This window comes from Azolla caroliniana, unplaced genomic scaffold, assembly GCF_043228905.1.
Source record: "Azolla caroliniana isolate FFs.n. ecotype wild unplaced genomic scaffold, voAzoCaro1.0.p SCAF_1, whole genome shotgun sequence".
In the NCBI taxonomy this organism is placed as follows: domain Eukaryota; kingdom Viridiplantae; phylum Streptophyta; class Polypodiopsida; order Salviniales; family Salviniaceae; genus Azolla; species Azolla caroliniana.
The window spans coordinates 34,358,567-34,381,277 of NW_028230436.1; the positions used below are offsets into that span (position 1 = coordinate 34,358,567).

Genomic DNA, 22,711 nt, shown 5'->3' on the forward strand with positions numbered 1-22,711 from the left:
ACTCCAAAATTATCGTATTTACTCAACAGCGGCCGATTACTTAAGCAAATCCTGAATCGAGCACATTTATTCTTAATCCAGTGTGAGAAGAAAATAAAATTTGGTATGATGGTTATGTTACCCCCTACATAGATGACACGTTGATCATGGGAAAGTGGATGGAAGGCATCTTTGCTTCAGAATACGAAGTTGCACCTTAATTCGACGCATTCATAATCAGCGGACGATTACTTAAGCAAATCCTGAATCGAGCACATTTATTCTTAATCCAGTGTGAGAAGAAAATAAAATTTGGTATGATGGTTATGTTACCCCCTACATAGATGACACGTTGATCATGGGAAAGTGGATGGAAGGCATCTTTGCTTCAGAATACGAAGTTGCACCTTAATTCGACACGTTCATAATCAAAGTAGTATAGAAGCTCATGTCATATACTTAGCGAAGGGAATTAGAGGTATGATGCATGTGGCAGGAGAAGCGGAGATAGTCAAGCAGCCAATTGCGTAGGCAAATGGAAAAGAACACACTCTCTCCTCTTTTGCTATCTCCCTACTTAATTATTTTAATTAACCATAAACTATGAAGGTATACACCATTAATCTATAATAATCACCCCTTTACCAACTTCCAAGAGTTTAACCTTTTTGTTAATGAATCTGAAGCTCAAGCCTAATGCTTTAGGAGCTTCATCAACAATCTTGCTTCTTGGAGGCACCATCATTATAGGTTCTCCATACCCTATGAGCAACTCTCCTTTAATCCTCCCAAGCACATTGATCCAAGGCTTTAAGTTCAACCTTAGCATCTCTTGAATAGGTAGCTTGATATATTTGGCTAGAATGTGATCAAGACCTTTATTGGTTTGGAAAGGAAGCACATACTCCATTGTAGATTCCTTTGATTTATGTTTTTTGCACATGATTGCTTAGACATTTCTCATTTCAACTCATAATACATTATCATGATTGATCATGTGCACAGATGTCAAAGGTGTGACCAATATGTTAACCTGAAACACAACTCGAATCTAGAAAGATGGCAGCTTATTAAAATATAGAATCTTATATCAATTCTCAAGATTGATTCAACAGCACCCAAATATTTGTTTCAAATATTTGACAAGAGATGCAGACACTCATTCGGAAAACACTGTAAATTCAGTCTTAAAGGTCAGAAAGACTCATCCACCCTTAATATATATGATCTGTCAACCTAGTCTTCAGGACTTCATGCAATACAGAGATATTACAGAAAAAATGCTTCCGCTTAGGAGAGGAGAGGGATGTACTAACAATAACATTCATGACTATCAGATAATTGAACGTACAGCAAAAGTAGTCTGTTAGTTCAACAGAAAGGATAATAGCAAGGTGCCCAATTTTCTGAAAGGAAAGAATCTTGAGAAAAAGTATACTTGAATGGGGCAATGTATTAAACCACTAGCACCGCAAATGATGCTCCATATTCTCATGATGGATGCATGAGTCTACAATAAGAGGTCATAATGACAATGCTACAATCAGATACACATTATCACATCAGAGACCATGAACCAATCATAACACTTCCAATCATAGCATCATAAGCTGTCAAAACATGACATACCAATTCAAAACAAGAGAAAATAGAAATATTATTGATTAGCTTGCAAATGTTGAATATCTAGTAACATAAAATTGAACTGCAGACAACAAAATCAAGCTCCATGCTGAATTAGGCAAGTATTGCTTGAAGTTGAATTTTCATTTTTCTTCCTCACTTTCGTCTTGGAAAACTGATGCAACCTTGGCAATTAACTTGCTTCTCTTGACTGGTCCAGTTGACATCTGTTGAAGAAAGAATTAAAGGTTAACTTAACCACTTTGAATTTATATAATAAACAATCTGAAGATAGGGTCATATATAAATATGAACTGCAAGTCAAGGGAAATAATTCCATAAGAGAATTACATTACGACATACAAACTACCCAAATCATTTGCACCCAATAGTACTCCACGAGACGTGGAAAAAGAGTGGAATGGATGTCTCCCGGAAAACAAAGTATCTAAAAAGCAGTCCCACAATTACAATGGCTGGAATGTCATCATAAAAGAATCTGGCATTATATGCTAGCCAGTCTTCTGTCCCACATGAAACTCGGGTGTTTGCTGCATTTTAATGCTAGTTGAGAATGGAAATCTATAGATTATCCTTCAAAAATCTCTTCTCTTCATTTTTTACAAGGAAAAGGTTTGTGTTTTACGTGGTGACGATAGCATTATTGTTCTCACACGATGATGTACTGCCTTTGCAATACACATTGCTTATTTTCTTCCACTTTATAAAGTGTAAAACACCTTTCGTAGATTCCAATATAATCAGTCATATTTGTGATCTCCTTGAGGCTCCAATTTTGTTTTCAAATAAGGCATATGGACTGTCTCTTGCTTTGCACTAGCATAACAAATATCTTAAACTTTCGTCTGTCTTAGCTCGTCCATTCATGCACAACTCCACATTTGTAATAATACAGGGTCTATTGCTGTACTTCAGTGGGTGTATGTATTATCTTGAGTTACCTACCAACTATATCTCAATAAATTGCTTAGTGAATGCACACGATTCACAAACTATGGTCGTTCATTTTTCACTGAAACAATTCACACACTCGTGATGAAATAAATAACCTGCAGCCTGGAAGCTACTTATATGAGTCTTTCTGCTCTATGGATGGAGCATAAAGAAAAATTAAAATGACTGATTATATGTTCTGGAATGGTTGGTGAAAAGCGATACAATCAGCTGGGACCCCCTTCACAATAACCCTGATTAATCAGTCCCTCTCAGAAACATACTATGACAAAGAATTCTCAGATTAGCCATGAAAAGCTGATATGTGCCGCTTTGGTTTCACCAAATCCTGTCATGTTCTGTGTCCAGCTAGTACTAAAATCCTCACTATGTCCGCAAGGCCCACATTTTGCATTTTCACATTCTCATTCAATTTGGACAAATTTGCAAAATATTTAAGGCCTCTTCTTCTCTGATCTTTTTCAATCCGGACTTATTTTTGTTCAACAACTCTTTTTGTCCACTAATCTGTCATCTTCCCCAAAGTCTATCACAACCTTTTCGAATTAACTGTTGAGGCAACACGTCCAGAACAACATCAAATCATATCTTGAACCGTGATTATGATTCTTATCACTTAATGAGCTCAGATTTGAAATTTCATCTGCTGTTCCACACATTTAAATGAGAAATTTGAAATAAAAACCTTACCTTGTTAGCTGAGGGCTTTGCTGCGAAACCAAATTTCAAAGCACTGCGTTGCTGCTGCAGAGGAAGAGCTTTATGCATGTTTCCAGCCTCTACATCTGGCAAACATGATGGTGGTATCATTGCCTTTTCTTCTTCTGGCTGCTGCTGTTGCTGCTGCCTTTGAGACTCAGCTCTTCACTGTGTTAAGTCCATATGCTCTACTTCCATCCATAAACAAGAATATTGTCTTCATAACAAAAAATGCAAATTGACATTAGGTTTCTATCTGAAAGGATACAGTTGAGCCAGTCTTTGAAGCTCCTTTTCATGACGTAACTGCTCCCGTTTCTGCCGATCATCTTTCCCCCTGCTTGCTTGGAGTTCCCTCATTTCTTTGAAACGCTTTTGATAAAAATTATAGAAAGGTAACAGTCAGCATTCACCCAAGGTTTCTTTCCATGATATTGAGTAGCAATCCCACCTCATATTTACCTTTTTGTGGTTATGATCGTATGAACTTAAATGAGTCTCGAACTCCATTGCAAGTTTATACTGCTTGTTGCAAAGCTCGCAAAGGAACACCTTCCTAATCTCCTTCACCTCCGATTGGATCTTCTGCTCTCGCTCAGCCTCCACCTGGATGTCCAGAGTGCACACGGAGCACCCGAGAAAAGCCACCAGGGTAACAAAGCGCCACACAAATTGTGCAAATTTGCCTTACAAGGCTCTCATTCACCAAAAGACATGTGATCTACAAGACCTATGGTTGCCGCCCCTTTTTAAGGATGATCGAACTGACATCAGACAGAATGAAGGCCATTCTTGTACCTCTACATGCACCCCACACAGTCTCTTCTAAGAAAAGAAAGATTACCTCTCTTCTTCTCGCTAATTCCTCGGTCTCTTCTATCTCGACTTCCAGTTTCCTGCGATGAACATTTTCTTCTGCAGTGTAGTAATCATCTTGTTCTTGCTTCCCTAGCCCAAGTTTTGCATCCCGAGATTTAGCTCTGATTGGCTCGACAATACCTATAAATCACAGGTCAAGCATAATAGTGATTATAGGTAGTTTACACCAATATTACTCTCATTCAATGATTACCCAGCTCCCACTTCACATCTAATCAGTCTCACGTTTCCAGCCATCATTTGTGAATCCAAATATAAAAGGCATGTTACAAAGAAATATAACCAACAAAAGATGATGTGTTCCGATGCTAACAATTCTCCAAGAACTAAGGCAATTACTAGAAATTGGTGAAAGTTCGGTTTAAGCCAAACCAAACCACAAAACTGCAGCTTAACTGACTTAGTTCAGGATTAGAAATTTGTAAATGGTTCAGTTTGGGCATTTTAAGGGTTCGTATTGGTTCAATTTAGGGTTTAACAGCTTAAAAGTTTTAGTTTGAAATGGTTTGAGTTTGAGACTCCTAAATCAAACCGAGCCACTGCAGATAACTAGCAGTTACCAAACAATTGTTTCATTGGATTCTCTTAACATTCTTACTGACATTATCTGACAATCTGTTAACAATTCTAACGGATAACAGAATATGAACCTTGAATCCAGGTTAGATCATAATCAGAGAGGAAACTGTGTCAGGAAAACAACCAAATAGGAAGATGCAAGGTTGTGACAATGCCATAAAGCGAGACAATATTATGTTCTCCACAATTATTGCTACTATCTAAGTCTACGAAGCAGAGCAATTTCATACAAAACCAGATTTTTTTACCCTTTCTGGTTCTCCCATTCAGTATAAGATCGAGTAGTGAGAGTACCACTATCTGAAACCACCTTGGGCTAAATGGTGATAAAGTGATCTATTTCAACACTCATTTAGGAATTCATGGAAGAATCACAAGACCTCTATTTCATTTGTTCACGTATCTCAGAGTTAAATCGAACCGTTATGCCACTTGCTAATGACTGTGATTTTATGCAGGTCTAGATTCACTGAGTGTCTATTTCCTAATGCCAGTGATTTGCAAGTTCGAGAAAAGAAAATTAGACATACCAGGAAAAGCCTCGAGTCACAGGAAACATTGACATATAATCAGCCTATTTCCTTACCATGACTAGGATCATCTTACAAAGGAATATTTAAAATGTTCAAAGGGAACATGAGCATAGAGAATGGTAAAAACAAGTTTACGATGCCTTCTGACCCTAAATATACCTTGCTCATCTTTCCCTAGGCCTTTGCCTTTCCACCCCATTTTCTGCAAGAGGCGGAATCCGACATTCGATGACGTGAGTTCTGTATCCTCGGAAGCTTGCTCCAAATTGTCCATGTCGAGATTCTCGGTAGGCCTGTGCGTGATAGGAAGCACGAAATCATCTCCAATATCTGTTTCCTCGAAGGATGAGGATGCCGCAGAAGAAGAAGCGGGATATCCCTGTCCGAACATCGACAGCAGGAAAGAGCATCAAGGAGGCAAACCCTAAAACCTGAACCTTTTTCCTTGTTCCCTCGGAAGCAGAGGGATCAGAATAAGGCAATAAAAAAAGAAACCAAATACACAGACACAGAGAGAGAGAGAGAGAGAGAGAGAGAGAGAGAGTTACATCTGCTTCCTCCTGCCCTGCGTCATGACGATTCCATTGAGTAGACATCGCTAGCTCTTCCCCTGGATTAGGTCTGTTGTATGATGATAATGAAGAAGAAGGAGAAGGTTACTGTTTGTAAAATATGTATATGTATAGCAATGGGACGGTTTCGGCTCGAACCGAACCGAACCGTTAGACACGGTTTAACGGTTTATTTGTTCCCAAAAAATTTAATGGTTCGGAACTTAACTTGGAAATGGGCAGGGACTGAAGTCTGGAGGAGGGTGTCATGAAAAAAATATCGTGACTGACCATCACGTATTTATACATACATACATATATGTATTCGTATACAAATACATATACATGGGTTTACATATATACATACACTACCCGGGTCCCATATTGCCTAGCCCCTCTCCCCAACCGAACCGTTAGACACGCTTTAACGGTTTATTTGTTCCCAAAAAAATTAATGGTTCGGAACTTAACTTGGAAATGGGCAGGGACTGAAGTCTGGAGGAGGGTGTCATGAAAAAAATATCATGACTGACCATCACGTATTTATACATACATACATATACGTATTCGTATACAAATACATATACATGGGTTTACATATATACATACACTACCCGGGTCCCATATTGCCTAGCCCCTCCCCCCAACCCCCCCTCGTATGATATATCTATTCAAAATCCATCGAGACATATCTAGAAACCATCCGGCCTCCATAGACTATGTGGGAGGCAAGGTGGTATGTGTATGTGTGTATGAGCACATTCGGAAGAGGTCTTTTGGGAATTTCATGACATTCAAGAAGAATTACCGATAAAACTTCCTACCTTAAAATTATTGAATTGCTTTCTTTAGGTTAACACAAATCTCGACTATGTTTCCTCTATAAGAACTCCTCAGTCCCTACCTTGCACGTTAAATTCATACTTTAAACAAAACATCCACAAAAGTGTACGCTTTGATTGTTTTTTTTTTCTAGTCGGTATTAAGTTTCTCTTAATAGATGTAATGCAAATTATTATGATATGGAACATGGTGACGACATGTTGGATGCATTGCCTATTTTGATCCTAGATTAAGCTATTTGTATACAAACAACATAACACGATCTCTATCTTTGCTATGTATGTATGTATCTGAATGGTTGCCATGTTCTTCGGTGTTAGGTTTCGGGTGTGAGTATAGAGAAAATCAGTCACCTACGGGAGTATCCACAAGTCAGAACCATTGATCACAAAAATGAGCATCCATGGCTATCACCAAGTAGCCACATTTTCACCATCCTTTGATGGATGCCACACAACACCAAATCGAACAATAATACAGTGCACGTATTCGATTAATCATATCACATTAGGCATTTCCATAGGAATTTCAAAAGGATCCCGGGTTATTAGAACTCAATTAAGTTATTTCTTTTGCACACTAGATATGTATATATGTGTACAGAGACAAAACAAAAGGAGCTGCTATTATTATTATACAGTGCATCCATCGTTAACATATGTTATGTGTGTACAATAATGGTTTGGGTAGATATTAATGAGCTCTTATAACATTATTATAGCTCCTCCCCCAACTCATACATATATATAGCCAAATCTAATACCAATACCAGGCCACATTCAATACAAAAGAAAAATCCATACAAGGGACTTATTATGTATGTCTGTATGTAGCTTATCATCTACTACCTATAATGGCCTAGCAGGAGGACTCTTCTGCTTTATCTTGGGTTGGGAGTTTCTCATAACCATTGCTTGTCGTCTTCACCTTGCCATCCTCTAGTTGAAGATCAGCACCCCACTTGGGACACCCAAACAGGATGCGGGCTTGCTCCTCGGGTAGTCCCTTCTCCAGCCGGCGGCGGACGAAGGACCACGCCAAGAACACAACCCCGGCGACCACGGTCCCGCAGGCGGCACCAAAGAGCAACGAGAATACGATGCCCCACACGTCGTCCATGTCGCCAAACCACGAGTCCGCGCCATCATCGTGATGCTGGTCATGATGATGATGATGATGATCTGGGTGCCATTCATCAGGTCTATCATGTGGTTGCCAGTTTGGGAATCCATTCTTGTCGTGTGGGCCGTGATGCCAGTCATGGTCATGAGGACCGTGGTGCCAGTCATGGTCATGAGGACCATGGTGCCAGTCATGGTCACGAGGACCATGGTGCCAATCATGGTCATGAGGACCATGGGGGCCTAGGGAACCCGGACCATTCTTATCATTCCACATGGCAGTGTCTACCACCACAAAGTTCCATGAGTAAATGGCGTGGCTTTGAGGGGAATCTCCTGTGGAAGAGGATAGCCCTACATACATCTCCTCTTGCCATATATTGGAGAGGTCGATGTTGTACGCGATGATGGGGATCTCTGGCCTCTCCGCAGATCGGCTAAGCCTAACCTCTAGCCTCTTCATGGGGGCTCTGTAATCTATCCACACATACAGTCTCTTGCCTGACAAGCCATCTGAAACATCCGCAGTGGCCAGAGAGACGAGGCTCTCGATGTCCAGGCCCACATGGTGATCGCTAGGGTCTTGGAATTGTGCATCCATGGATGTGTCGAATTCGATTAAAAGGGTGTGGGGCGGCAATGAGAGGTAGGGCAGACCGAAGGAAGGGCCGTTCTGACCGTGGCTCTGTGCGGGATTGGAGGGAGAGATGAAGAAGGCAAGGCCATCGCCATTGCCGGCGTCCATGGAGAAGGAGAAGGAAGTGAAGAAAGACATGGAGTCATGGTTGGGGGAGCGGCTGCGGAGGGTGAGGGGCTGAGTCAGGAAGACGCCACCCGTGGAGCCCGAGATCTGGAGGCTGCCATCGGCAGGGAGGAGGTGGGCGTCGCCCAGGAGAGACAGGAGCTTCGGCTGGGCGAGGGGTTGGTTGAAGTTTGGGAACTTGAAGATGGTGGGGCGAGAGCCATGGCAGGCGAATCTGCGAGCGAAGGGGGAATGATGGAAGTAAGCGGAGCAGGTGGAGATGGAGATGCAGAGGAAGAGGAAGAGGAGGGAGGAAAGGTTGCGTCGTGAAGAGCACGCCATATGCAGGGAGGAGGTAGGTATGCAGAGATGAGAGAGCAGAGCAGGCTTTTTCAAAGGAAAGAGCGAATTTTGTTTGTCATGGCAAATTTGGGGGAATCTGCAGGAACATACTGATACATACATACATACAGGCGAAAGTCAGTTCTTTTGACCGATCAACACACAACCCCCAACTCGGTCTCTAGAGACTTTGGCGTGTGTTGAATGGCAAACACAATCGAACCTCCGTGTGTGTGTGTGAACGGGTCTGGTGACTGGTCTGGTCCGTTCACACGAACACACTCACTAGACCACACCGCCCATCACACGTCGGACGGACGTCCCCCCCCATAGCAAGCCCTTCTCCCATGTCTTGCTCGCGCACACCTGTCGCACGCTCTTCCCTCATGGGTCTTCGGTTGTTAATGCTAAAACCAAACTCTCCGACCCTCCAGGGAATAAAAAATAACAAGCATCCTGTACAACGATGGTTCGAATGCCACATCTTCATGTCGTTTCACCCAATGTAACTTAATCGAAGCATGACAACATGTCATTTGAATCATGCGAAGGCACGAAACAAGACTGTAATCGACCTGTCATTTCAGATTACCAATGGGAATCAAGAGAAGCATCCGACCATCAAAAGGATGCCCACTATCGAGACCATAAGAAACGCGTATGTGGAATGCTCAAAAAATTTATATTAGATGAGGAACATAGTTAGTTCTTTTTGCTTATTTTGATCACATGAAACTTTGTATTCTCAATAGTAAATCTTGTTTTTTCAACCCATCACCTTTTTTGTAGTCATTTGATATGAAAAACTCAATTGTGAACATGATCAAGCCCAAAGCAGACCTAAATTGAACATTATGCTCTATCGACACGCTTATCAAACTTTCTAATTAACTTTGACTTATGATGGTGGTTCATGGGTCAAATCAAGCTTAAAAATTCAACAAAATGTTCTTAAATATATTGATATAGATCTTTCTAATTAACTTTCCCTGATGACGGGGTTATGTAGGTAACACATCCCAACCATTCAAAATACTCATGTGTGGCATCCATGCATACCTTGTACATATATGGGGACCCATGCCCTTTACATCACCTCTATACTTCCTTGTACAAGTGCCTAGTGCGAGACTTAGCTTAATCCATTGCACGATCATCATGTATGTACATTACAATTATCCATGTCCTACGAAAACCATTAGCTTGAACAATAGGTAAATGGAAGCTTCACGTATAATTCCATCTACTAGCATCCTTGAAGCTACGTAGAAGAACGAGAGTGAAGACCAACTAGTGAGTGCCTACACAAAATATTGGTATTCTAGAACCTAAATGCATTGTGAGTCATTTATGTAGAAAGCAAAAACTCAACAAAAACATTGAAGGATGCACACAAAGAAGTAAAAGAGACAACTACCTGTAGGACAAAGTATTCAACAAGAATGGTGGCAATGCTCTTCAATGTAGATTGAGGAAATCGACACCCTACCAAATCGGACATACGTCAAAGAGGAATAAGAAACTATTTTCTCAATGTTTGATAAATCCTCCTAGCAAATGAGATGTTGCAAAACTTGTGCATGTCATTCCACATGACACCATATAAACGGTGGTACTATGGTTCGTATTTTATGTGGCATATATTGTTACTCTATGATATACTTGAATACTCTTTCCATGGCAACGACCTCTACGAATCAAGCATATATTTCTAATAGCATGATAGTATGAATATCACTTACTTCTGGCACGCTCGTCACATAAGGTGATTCACAATAAGCAAGATGATTTGTTTGACAAGCATGATAACTTAGGTGTCATACTCAAATCTCCACCAAGAAGGGCGAGCACATGTGTATGTGTATTATTTCACATAGAAAGATTTTACTAAAGAGTAGAAACGACCCATCTTAGGAAGGATTCAAGTACAAGATGATATGTATTTTTATTTGGTCTCCTCGTGAATGATAAAATATATACTCTACTCTATTCTCTTTATCCCGCTGTCCTTTTAGATGTTAGTGTGATGCTTTACACCATAGTATCAAAGTCGTAAAATTGAGAGACCCCACGTTTGATCCTCGCCATGGGCTAAACCTCATCCCAAATATTGTATTCTATATGTTGTGCACGTTAAAGTCTCTCTCTCTTGTCTTTCACACACACACACATACTCTCTCTCTCTCTCCTTCTATCTCCTTCATCTTCTCCGCTCTTCTTCTTCCGTAGACTAATAATAATGTATAGAGATCGAGCTCGAGCTTGCTAGCACACCACCGCCATCGCTGCCTCATCATCTCTCATGCCCTACATGTTAGTCTTTGTTTGTACAGATGTTTGCATTGTGGCAAAAATCACAATGCAAACATCTTCGTGCATATAAATAAAGATTCCTTATCTCTTTGTTTTTGGTTTTGATATCGACACAATATTCCCTTTTGTTCCGTTTTCTTCCTTCACTCCCTTGGCCATGAGGTTTAGATGGGTTTTATATTTTCTACAATAAGTTTTCATATTGACCTCTTGTCCTTATTTTTCATAATTTTAACCCTAGAATTTTATATCCTATATTACTAATCTTACATAAACATTTACCCCTTTAGTTTTGCCACAAGGTATGTAAGAGTTGCTAGTTACTATGGAAAAAATAGAGTTTGTGAAACAAATATTTAACAAAGAATACAATGGAGAAAAACAAAGATTTATATTAAAGTTGTGTTGATGTGGAATCACATCGAAGGGTTTCGTATAAGAGATGCCATGCTTCATGTGCTTTGAAGCAAGACAATATAGACACAACAAAGGGTTTCATATAAGAGGTGCCATACTTCATGTGCTTTGAAGCAAGACAACATACATTCAACAAAGGGTTTCGTATGATATTTACCACACTTCATTTGTTTCCAAGCAAGACAATATAGATACAAGTTTACAACTAAATGGGCCTTAAAACACATTCCGGATTTCCCTAAGCCATATTAAATGCACGACTGTCTCCTTTGACGACAATAAAGAGTGCAACACCACATCATCCAAATTGTTTCAGATTTGTTTACTCTTTTAACATGCCTAAGCTCCCACGCCTTTAACATATGAATTTCCGCATCATTTGGTTGCATCAATTCGTGCATAATTTGACTAATTTTTTCTCCACCCAATCGTTTCATCCCACCAAGAGACTTCGCAATAACTTCTTAATCCTATAAGCCTTTGTAAAGACACCCACACAATTATGATTTGAAGGGCATAACCTAAATTTACCTTCTCAAATGAAGGAGTTATGAAATGATTGAGAGAGCTGGAAAATGAGAATAATTGTAGATGATTATAGTAAGCAGTAAGAGAGATCAAAGGTATCTCAGTCCATTAGTTGGCAATTGTCTCTTGTTATTGCAAGTTAACTCGAGGAGCTAAACACCCAACTCTATGTATCAACAAATGTTTTGGATATCCAAAAGGCATTTTCCATACCTTTCATTGCTTACTTTGTAAATGCTTGCTTTCTACCTCTCAACATGCTCCTTTCAATATTGTTAAGGCACTTGGCCTATTTTCTTATGGTTGGTGTGAACACAAATTACAATTAGAGAGCATGAGGTCTAGGTGCAACCAAAGACTTGGGGCAAGAGTTAATTAAGAGGGAAAAATAAGTGGCGAGAAGAGAGTGAAAACATGAGGGAGGTGAGGAATCTAGATAATGCAATGAGATAAAATGGCAAATAATAAACTATATCTGAAGACTAATGTTGATCTACTTGAGATCAACTAAGGGGAAGAGACCATGTTATGCATTACAAGAACCTTTAGAGGGGGGTGCAAGCACTAGAGAGCTAGACAATACAATGACATAGATTGCGGGCAGGTAATTATTTATGTCCCAAGAGTAAGCAAATAAATCTGAACAAAAAGCAAAGGATACTTGAGAGTCAATGGTGGTATATGATAAATAAAGAGTGGAGCATTGAACATTGTTTTTCCCAATGTTACATCTTTCAATTCCCTAGTAGTAATTACACATTAGATGATGGCAAAATCAATTAAATCTCAACATCTTTATTGCTTTAAATGTTTATTTTTCATATATATATATATATATATGTATATATACATATGTATATACAACACTTGCCATTGATTGAACAAGCAAGAAAACATTTTCATATACTCCATCTAGTTGTCAATTATGATGGATAGCAACATTATTACAACATAGATTTGGTATGATGACAAGTCTACAAGTTGTTGATTGTGATGTGTAAGAAAATCATTACAACCAGAGTTTTACATTAAATATATTGTAAAATCAGAAGTACTCACTCATAGAGAGATCTAGAGTCCATTTTGTAGGGGTTCAGACCTAGCTTAGGAACAAAGAGAGGATATGTGTTCGAAGTTTGGGTTTGGGGTGGGGTAACGAGTTATAACTTATAAGCAGTGGGAAATACATATAACCAATATGTCACATCAATTACAAAAGGAGGCTTCAAACTTATTTGTAGTATCATGAACACCATCAACTACAAGGCTATCAAAAAGCCCACAATGATACGATAACACAACGTGTTGACAAGGGTTTGAGGACATGGTGTCGCAACGTTTATACCTAGTTGAACATTCGCCTTAATAGAGGGATACAAGTGAAAACTTCTTTCCCTACCTAACAATCACAATTCGTCAAGATTATCAAATAGAAATAATGGAATCCTGTTTCACCCCCTTAAGCACATTTCTCCTAATCATACTACAATTTTGGATTCCATAACCATTCCCTTCCCCATACTGACCAGAACACACAATTGGATCGGATCGGAGTGTCCCCTTACCCATAAGGAAAAACACTTTGAAAGCAAAAAAACAGAAGATTTTTATGTATTGATGAAAACTAAACTGCTATTGTACAAATAAAAAAAAGCATGGAGCTGTTGCTGTGTGTTTAAAACCCTAATTTTCTTTCTTCCTGGTCTTCTTGACGAGGAGGGGGAGAGTCGGTTAGGTTAAGGAGATGGAAGTAGGCCCCCTGTTTGGCCAGGAGGTGGGCATGGGAGCCCTGCTCTGTGATGGCACCGTCCTGCAGGACAGCGATGGTGTGAGCATTCCTGATGGTGGAGAGGCGGTGCGCCACCAACACGGTGGTGCGCCTCTGCATCAACCTCTCCAATGCCTCCTGCACCACCTTCTCAGATTCCGTGTCCAGAGCGCTGGTGGCCTCATCCAGCAGCAGAATGGCCGGATCCCTCAGCACCGCCCGTGCGATGGCCACCCTCTGCTTCTGCCCACCCGACAGCTGCACCCCTCTCTCACCCACCTCTGTCCGGTACCCTTCAGGTAATCCGCTTATGAAATTGTGGGCATTCGCCGCTTTTGCGGCTTCCACAATCTCCGCCTCGGTGGCGTCCTCTTTCCCATAGCTGATGTTCTCGTAAATGCTCGTGCTGAACAGAGCTGGTTCTTGCTGAACAAGCCCTATGTGCCTCCTGAGTGAGGAAACCCTGTATTGCTTTATGTCTTTCCCGTCGATGAGCACCCGTCCGCCCTGCGGATCGTAGAACCTCATGATAAGAGCTATCACAGAGCTCTTTCCCGACCCGCTTGATCCAACTAGGGCCAAACTCTCTCCGATCCTAACTTTCAGGGTTAGACCCTTGAAGATTTGTATGTCAGGCCTCATCGGATACGAGAAGTCCACTTGTCTGAATTCGATTGCCCCTTCTACATTTTTCGCTTCTTCCGCCTTCAGATCATCAGCATCAATCTCACTTCGACGGTCAATAATGTGGAAAACTGCCCTTAATGTGTTGGTGCCTCTGAGCAAGGCAGGAGCCAGAGAGAGCACCTCTGCCACGCCGAAGGCTGTGATGATAAGCACCATAAAGCACTTCATCACACTGCCAAAATCAGCTTCTCCCCTCTTCATCAATCCTGATGAATACCAGAATGCCAGACTATACGAGCACAGTAAACAAAATTGAGAAAACCCAAAACCGAATCCAGCAATCTGCCCTCGGATGAATGACTTCTTCTGCAACTTCTGGATCTCCCTGTCAAACAGCTTCATCACCCTTTCCTCTGCCGAGAACGCGGCAACAGTACGAATGTTGCTGACGGCTTCCCCTGCCACCATATTGGCTTTCATGTAGGCCTTGTTTAAGTCTCCACCAAACCCCTTGATTAATTGCATCTGTTCCAAGAGGGAAAGTCAGATGTATGAATATATTTTGAGACACAGAGAGCTCATATGTGGACGTTGCTCTAAATGTTTTTAGCCTTTGTTTGTTTTTACCTGGCCTGCATACGAAGCAATCATAGCTGGAAAAGTGGAGATAATGACCAATGCAATCTTCCATTGCAACTTGATTGCAATTACAAATGCTGTAACTATCAGCCCCAAGTTTTGCAGAAGAGTAATTACTCTGTCTACAAGCACAGATCTCACAAGGGGTGCATCTGCAGACAAGCATGTGCTGAGGGCTGCACTGTTGTTCTGATCAAACCAGCTCGCTTCGTTCCGGAGTATAGCTACAAAGACAAAATTATTGCAAAGATATCAGTAGTTCAGCCATAAGGTTAGAATATATGGGTTCTATTGGTGTTTGAAAATGATTTCTTCAGTTTAACCTCAAACATATACAACATACAAGAAGATGGATTAGATTGACCTACCAGAGAACATCATACTTCTCACTCGCAATGTGATGCTTTCTCCTGCAACTTCAGTGCAGTAAAACTCACACGTGTAAGCCAAAAGGGCCGCAACACCTGTGCCACAACACAATGCTGCAACTTTCTCTAACCCCTTCTTCATGTACTTGTCATCAGGTGAATAGAAATATTCTAGGGCTTGAGTTATTATTAAGGCAAAAAGTGGTGTTTGAGACCCTGCCAGAATCGCACCAAGCGCACCTAGCAGACTGTAAGGCCACTCACTTGCATTCATCTTAATCAGCTTCTTCAATGAGGGTTGAGGGCCACTAAGGTTATCCACATCCAATTTGATTGCATTAACGTTCAGTCCTGCCACCATGGCCATATCCGTGTTGGATCTAAAACTAAACGTTCGCTGTGAAACAGACCCGCTGGCAGACCCATGAGAATTCCTGTATCATCACATAGAAGTCACGGTTACAAAATGACAAATAGATGTTAAGATTACCTATACATGGGGATGTTTTTTCAGTAGTTAAGACAATGCCTGCTATTGAATCTTTGCATCTCAGCTCCCGAGTTAAGTTGATTTCGAGCACTCTTTTGCTCTTTAATCAGATTTGCATATGCACCGCCTTTTTCTAACAATTCTTCATTTGAACCCATTTCTGCAACTTTTCCTCCATCTATAACAACAATCATATGTGCATTCTGAATTGTCGATAACCGGTGAGCAACAACTATAGTGGTCCTTCCAATCATGACACGATCGAGAGCTTCCTGAACACCCTTTTCAGATTCTGAATCTAACGCACTTGTGGCCTCATCCAACAGAAGTATCGATGGGTTCTTTAGCACAGCTCTTGCAATTGCAATTCGCTGTTTCTGGCCCCCAGAAAGTTGGAGACCTCTTTCTCCTACCTATGATTTGCAAAGCATTATTTCTTGTTCCTAAGAACTGGTTGTATAAATTCAGTTTCCATTGCTCAAAACTGCCTTCAATGAGGCGATGCTATAGGAGCGTGTGACATTAGCGAGGAATGCATACCTGAGTTTCATAGTGTTTAGGAAGCACATTGATGAAGTCATGTGCACACGAAACGGACGTGGCTTTAATTATGTCATCCATGGAGACATCACCAGCTTTTCCATACATGATGTTCTCACGGATGCTAGTAGCAAACAAAGCAGGCTCTTGGTTCACTAGACCCATCTGCTCCCTCAACCATTTCAAATGCATCTTCTTGATGTTAACTCCATCTAAGAGAACTTCTCCTGTTCATGAATTGCGAGAACATGAGAAACAGATGCTATATAAATAATAAGACGTTTTAAAAAAAAAACACAAATTTGCTGATCAAACCTGAGTTAGGGTCATAAAATCTCTCAATGAGTGATATTATGGTGCTTTTTCCTGATCCACTACTTCCGACAATAGCAATCACTTTCCCAGCCTCGATCGAGAGGGAGAAGTTCCGGAATACATCAATGTCAGGTCGAGAAGGGTAGGCAAAGCTAACATCTCGAAACTCTATATTACCCTGTATTTTCTCCAGCCTTATACCATCATTATTATTGCTGGCAATGATGGGCTTCCTATTGATTACCTCTAAGATGGTGTATCCAGAAACTTTGGCTTTGCTTATGGTTGCCAAATGTGGGGCTGCTTGCCCTAATGACCTGCATCCCCATATCCAAAGCATCAAGAAAGAAAAACTTGGGTTAACAGCACATTGCAATAATTACCAAATCTCTTCACAACCAACGTGTAGACATAAATATATAGGTTACATAATTTACGATACCATTCATGAGTAATATTAATTTGTGTTGAACCTCATACAACAAGAAAGGTCTGTTGTATACATACAGGGAGCTCGCAATGACATTGAGGATAGTGGTGAAGGCTACCCCGCCATTTGCATCTCCAGAACGAACGAGCCTTCCAGCATACCACAGCAGTAAGGAGAAGGAAGCGAATCCCATACCATACAAGGACCCAATCCCCAATCCTTTCACAAGCCCACTCCGCTTCCCAATCCGAATGCTCGACTGGAGTGCATTTAAATATGATTTTGAGGCCGCTTTCTCACCCACAAAAGCTTGCACTATCCTGATCTGAGAGATCACCTGCATAAATTAGCAAAGATGGAGCCCATAATCAATATATGTCGATAGCAAGATGAAATCCATACATTCAAATAAACAATATCTTCGCTTAGAATTTCATAGGTACCTCATGCGCAATGTCCCCAGCTCTCAGGTATTCTTGTTTACTTTTATTTGAGAGAGACACCATGATGTAGGCACATATTCCTCCATTGAAGACAATCATAGGCATCACGCCAAGTGTTAGAAGGGTCAGTTTCCACAATGTCGTGAAGGCTATTATGAACCCAGCAATGAATTGGGCAAACGAATGGATCAAATTGCCGGCCTGCCATTGGAAAAATAAAGGAAGCCGATTAAAGTTTCCCTCCAAGCTCTTACTAACCTATACACCCGAGTCTCCAATTTTAATAGTATATTCAAAGCATTATTAGATGGCACAGCGCAATGCAGGGGATTGAACCCATGACCGTTTGTCCTCGTGAGAGATCTTGGCCTGCATATTCTGCATGGTCTAGCTAGGATAGTTAATAACGTCTCTTGAGCTCCCCATGATTGATGGCATTCCTCGTATGTACGGAGAAAATTTTCTCTGCACGTCCATAAGTCTATCTACCCTCTCATGAGGTCCGATGAGAGACATCATTCCTCGGGCATACAGAAAACCAACATGTACACAAGAAAATGTAGAGTAGGAACAGTTTCCGTGTGGGATGTGATGCGACATCCGAAATCTCGTTTACATCTCTAGGTTTACAGACCGAGTAGATTTGTGTAGCCACATTTGAAAAGATGGCGGGATTCATAAAAAGCAGGATTTGTGAAGCTATCTTTTTAAGCAAGAGCTTTTGCAGAACTTATGAGATCGCTGGAGTACATTCTATAAGGCCCCAAGCAGATTATGGCCCTTAACCGACAAGTTTTATAAGCCTTGCTGGATAAAGGCAAAGGGACATACAACAAAGAGGTTAGAACCGAAGAAAATAAGGTATCTTTTTATCATCACTTTGGGTGGCAAAAGTTTCTCTTACAACATGCATATATATGGAAAATAATAATAATAATAATAATAATGCCAAATACGATGGATGGAAAAATGAAACATCCAAAGTGGGAGTGTTAATTAATGAAAAGTCAAGGTTTTATTTGGTTGAAACGGGGACCGACCAGAGGGGGGCTAACAACGTAGTATGGAAGGAGATAGCGAGATAGATAAAGGTAGCAGTTGTCGGCATTAAAACAGAGGAGGCATGGTTGGTAGTCCGTGCCACCAAAAAAGCATGCAGGGAGGGGAGAGGGTGCCATATGAGATAGATAGATACATACATTATATTGTTCGGAGGTGTGACCTATGTATGAGACCAAAAATATTACATTTCCAAGTGATACGTGTAAAGGTGTGTGTGTGTGTGAGAGAGAGAGAGAGAGAACAATAATGCCCCGTGCTTCCTTTACTGCGATGGAAAAGGGCTAACGTTCATCCCTTCATTAATAATGTCCACTCCAGATGATACGTGTGGATGGATTGCAAGGAGGAGCTGGGGATGGTTAGTGTAGTATATATTTCTGGCAGAAAAAAAAATAAAGGAAGGGAGTAGAATTTCGATCATCATCATCTCTTTTGTCAGGAGGGGCCTTTCTGTCTGTCAGGTGCTGCAGCTGCAGCTGTTGCGGGGCAGGAGCAGAAACAGAGCAGCAGAAAAAACAGAAACAGACCACGAGAGGCGTTCCGTCCATTACTACTACTACTACTACTACTACTACAACTGAGGGGTGAAAAAATATATATACAAATACATCAATGCAGGTGACGATGTCGGCTTGAAGCGCGCGCCACAAATCGATTTAAGGGGAATGCCCAAAAAACAAAAAAAAAACAAAAAAACGCAAATTCTCAGAAATGTTGCAAAAAACGCGTTCAAAACCAGAAAGAAGCTATACATCATGATATTATAAATATCGCCTTAAACCGTGATTTCTTGATCTTTTCTTCTTCTTTCAATTTATTTTTTCCTTGTAGCTTCCTTTTTGTAAATTTCTTCTTTTTTTTTTTTGTTTTTTCCCTTTTGGGTTTGCTTTTTGCTTTTTGCTTTTCCCCCCACAAGCTTCGTTGTAAGCTTCGTTTGATATGTGTTGTATTATTATTAGTAGTATTTTACCTTGGCGCCCACGGCCTCCTGCAGCAGAGTGGTGTCGCTGGAGATCCCTGCGATCACCTCCCCAGTGCTCACGTTCGTGTCGAAGAAGCCCACGTCTTGGGAGATGAGAGCTCGCACGTAACGCCGGCGCATCCGTGCCGACTGCCGATCGCCAGTATACATCCACATGGACACCTCTGCAAAACCCACCACACAACAATGACACACCTGCACATGTCTATATGTACATATATATATATATATATGTAGCTAACTACTCATCACGACGATGGCAATCTCTCATCATCATTTTGATTTTTAAGAGAAAAAGCAGGATCATCTTCGGAGCTTCAAAACTGTTTGATGGAGGTGGCTTACCCAGCCATCCCGAGGCGAAGCGCAGCACGCTCAGATACAGGAAGTAGACAGCGTACTGCACATAAGCCGGCCAAGATTAATAAGCGGTTTCATAGACCATCATCCAATACTAAGAAACCATGGATACAGTGAGTTCAGAAATCAGAAAGAAAGAGAGAGGAGAGAGAAGAGTGGGCAGAATAGGCCACCTTGATTACTTGGTTAGGCATGTCGGCTGACATAGCTCCCAGGGAGTCGATGAGCTTGCCCAGGAAGATGAGAAAGACAGGGAAGGAAGCGCCATGTGCCACCGCCGCGGCGCCGCCTACGAGCATGAGCAGGTAGTCGAGGGCGTCCGCCTGCGAGAAGAGCCGATAATAGGGCACCACGCCGGAGCCACCACTACCACCATTCCGTGGCTCCGCCTTTGCCTTCTCATTGCCGCCCGCCCCCGCCACGTCCACCTCCTCTGCCTGGTTCTCGTCGCGCACGCCCGAGCTCTTCTTCTTCTTCCATCTCCTGCTGCTGTTGTTGTGATTGCGGCTACTGTTGCCGACAATCTCCTCCTGATCCATCGTGCTGGTGGTGGTGGTGGTGGTATGAATCATATGGCTGGAGGCGACGGCGGATCCCAAGTTCAACCTCTGCGAGGCTCCCACTAATTCGAGGTTCCCATTCTGAATCTCTGCACCGCCCGGGCCTGTAGTGGTAGTTAAGGCCTCCATGAGCGAATGATTTAGGAATGATGTAGCGATAAGAGGACGGATGATGTTTGTTGGTCAGGGGAGGAGGAAGCTCTTCTTCTATTTCAATCGGGCCCGCAGATTTGTTAGGCGTGGCCAAGCCAAAACAAGTCAAACGTAAAGAAAAAAAGGGGATGAGGTAAATGAAGGCAGACTGAAGATGTGTATGTGTGTGTGTGTGTGTAGCGATCTTTCATGGGCGGCTGGCTGCAATGAGGATGTATGATGGGTGGTGGGAGAAGGGAAGGGAAGAGAAAGGTTAGTTAGAAGGAGCAGTGATAGGAGTAACAGTAGTCGTAAAGTAGTAGTAGTAGTAGTAGTAAGAAGAAGAATAAGAAGAAGTAACTGTTTTGTCCTGCTGCTGCTGCTGCTGCTCCTCGTCCCAGCCGACCACCATTCCTGGTATCAGAGAGAGAGGGTGTGTGTGTGTACAGTATTTATGTAATAGTTTAGGAGCAGTAGTAGTATGTAGTAGAATGCATGGGACTCGGTAGCTGCAGCCGTGAGGCTGACCTTGGTATTTAAGACAGTTCAGTTCTTTTTCAATACCCTCGAAAAGAAAGTAAAACCCCCCCCCCACAAAAGAAAGATAAGGGTGGGGTGTTTAATGTAGTAGGATGCGTATCAGGAACGTGGAGTCCTATATCCTCTTTTCACACTCTCTCTATGTCTATCTCTCCCTACTTAAAAGTAGCAGTAGTGCTCTACTATTTTGTGGGTGTAACTAGGAAGAGTAGGACTCCGTAGAATTTAAAATGTGTGTGTGTGTTTGTGTTATTTAGTAGTATCATAGGAGCCGTGATAAGGAAGTCCCATACGGACAGGGAATATGTCCCTCCGTCCGTCCTTCTCCTACATTTGACAAGTATGTACGGGCGGCTGTAGTACGTGCCCATATTTATTAGCCCCCCCCCCCCCCCCGCCCACACACACACACACAACACTCGGCCTGGGCATTGAGCCTGCTCTGTTTTAAGGAAGGCCAGCCTTCTTCTTCTTGCCTTTTTCCTTCTTCGTTGGTCTCCAAAGGTTCTCTAACACCTAGCTAGCATCAAATAGATGGGGAGGGACCAAAGTTCAAACCACCTGTACCACCTAAATGTAACCCCCTCCCTTCCCTTTTACGCCTCTTATTTTTGGTACCTTGTCGAACAACACTCTTCGATAAGTATCATGCACATGTCGAACCACGCTCTTAGATAAGTATCAGGCACATGTCGAGCCACGCTCTAAGATAAGTATCCGTGCTAATAGAAAAGGTAATGAGCCACGCTCTAAGATAAGTATCCGTGCTAATAGAAAAGGTAATGTAATTTAGTGATTACCTACCATGATTTTAGCTTACAATTTACCTCATGTGTTTCACCCCTCGGTCCATTTCTGTCTCTCTTAAAAAATAAATAAATATCTTTCCATTAGTTTAAAAAAGGCACATTAGCTACAAAACTATGCTTTCCGTAGATATTGTGCAAATAATGAAGCCAATCTATACCACAACTCCTCCATCCATCACAAAATCTAATTTCATTTTAGTATGTACAACCAATTCTCCCTTGTCTATTTCCACGTGCTTTCAACATACTAGAAAATGTTATCATCTTAGGTAAGAGGAAGCCTTGCACAAGCATTTGAGGATAGAATTGTATACGCATCCTCATTCTTATCTTGCTCAGAATAGCCCAATAACATGGCAGTCCCTAGTACCACATCTCCAACCAGCAATAATTCATCAAAAAACTCTTGGGCAAATGCATGCATAGTGATTGTTGATGTCCACTTCTATCTCTCTTAAATTACAATGTACAAAGATATCTTAATATGAGTATGGAGCACATGTTGATTTTGTATCCGTGCTT

The 22,711-nt window shown here is 41.5% G+C and overlaps 3 protein-coding genes across 5 annotated transcripts; all 3 read right to left on the reverse strand.

The window, feature by feature from the left end:
* Positions 1–1,620: 1,620 nt before the first annotated feature.
* Positions 1,621–5,946, reverse strand: LOC147870035 (uncharacterized). Its single transcript, XM_087336200.1, has 7 exons — positions 5,816–5,946; positions 5,427–5,646; positions 4,121–4,275; positions 3,739–3,882; positions 3,545–3,648; positions 3,268–3,439; positions 1,621–1,829 (listed from the first exon to the last, which is right to left on the reverse strand). The coding sequence occupies exons 1-7, from the start codon at positions 5,861–5,863 to the stop codon at positions 1,746–1,748; spliced, it is 927 nt and encodes a 308-aa protein (XP_087192326.1). The 5' UTR covers positions 5,864–5,946; the 3' UTR covers positions 1,621–1,745.
* A 1,323-nt stretch (positions 5,947–7,269) lies between these two features.
* On the reverse strand, positions 7,270–8,914 carry LOC147870036 (L-type lectin-domain containing receptor kinase S.4-like). 3 transcript variants are annotated; one of them, XM_087336172.1, is made up of 2 exons: positions 8,030–8,914; positions 7,270–7,993 (listed from the first exon to the last, which is right to left on the reverse strand). In XM_087336172.1, exons 1-2 carry the CDS (start codon positions 8,864–8,866, stop codon positions 7,520–7,522), a joined length of 1,311 nt encoding a protein of 436 aa, XP_087192298.1. In that variant the 5' UTR covers positions 8,867–8,914; the 3' UTR covers positions 7,270–7,519. The 3 variants fall into 3 exon arrangements, with proteins under 3 accessions (XP_087192298.1, XP_087192314.1, XP_087192307.1); XM_087336188.1 differs by having other exon boundaries at positions 7,270–7,939; positions 8,030–8,913; XM_087336181.1 differs by having other exon boundaries at positions 7,270–7,966; positions 8,030–8,913.
* A 4,824-nt stretch (positions 8,915–13,738) lies between these two features.
* LOC147870037 (ABC transporter B family member 2-like) lies at positions 13,739–20,531 on the reverse strand. The gene is made up of 11 exons (XM_087336211.1): positions 20,322–20,531; positions 20,134–20,188; positions 19,777–19,952; positions 17,745–17,945; positions 17,379–17,638; positions 16,872–17,188; positions 16,557–16,783; positions 16,056–16,429; positions 15,527–15,960; positions 15,147–15,382; positions 13,739–15,044 (listed from the first exon to the last, which is right to left on the reverse strand). The coding sequence occupies exons 1-11, from the start codon at positions 20,445–20,447 to the stop codon at positions 13,800–13,802; spliced, it is 3,651 nt and encodes a 1,216-aa protein (XP_087192337.1). The 5' UTR covers positions 20,448–20,531; the 3' UTR covers positions 13,739–13,799.
* Positions 20,532–22,711: the final 2,180 nt, after the last annotated feature.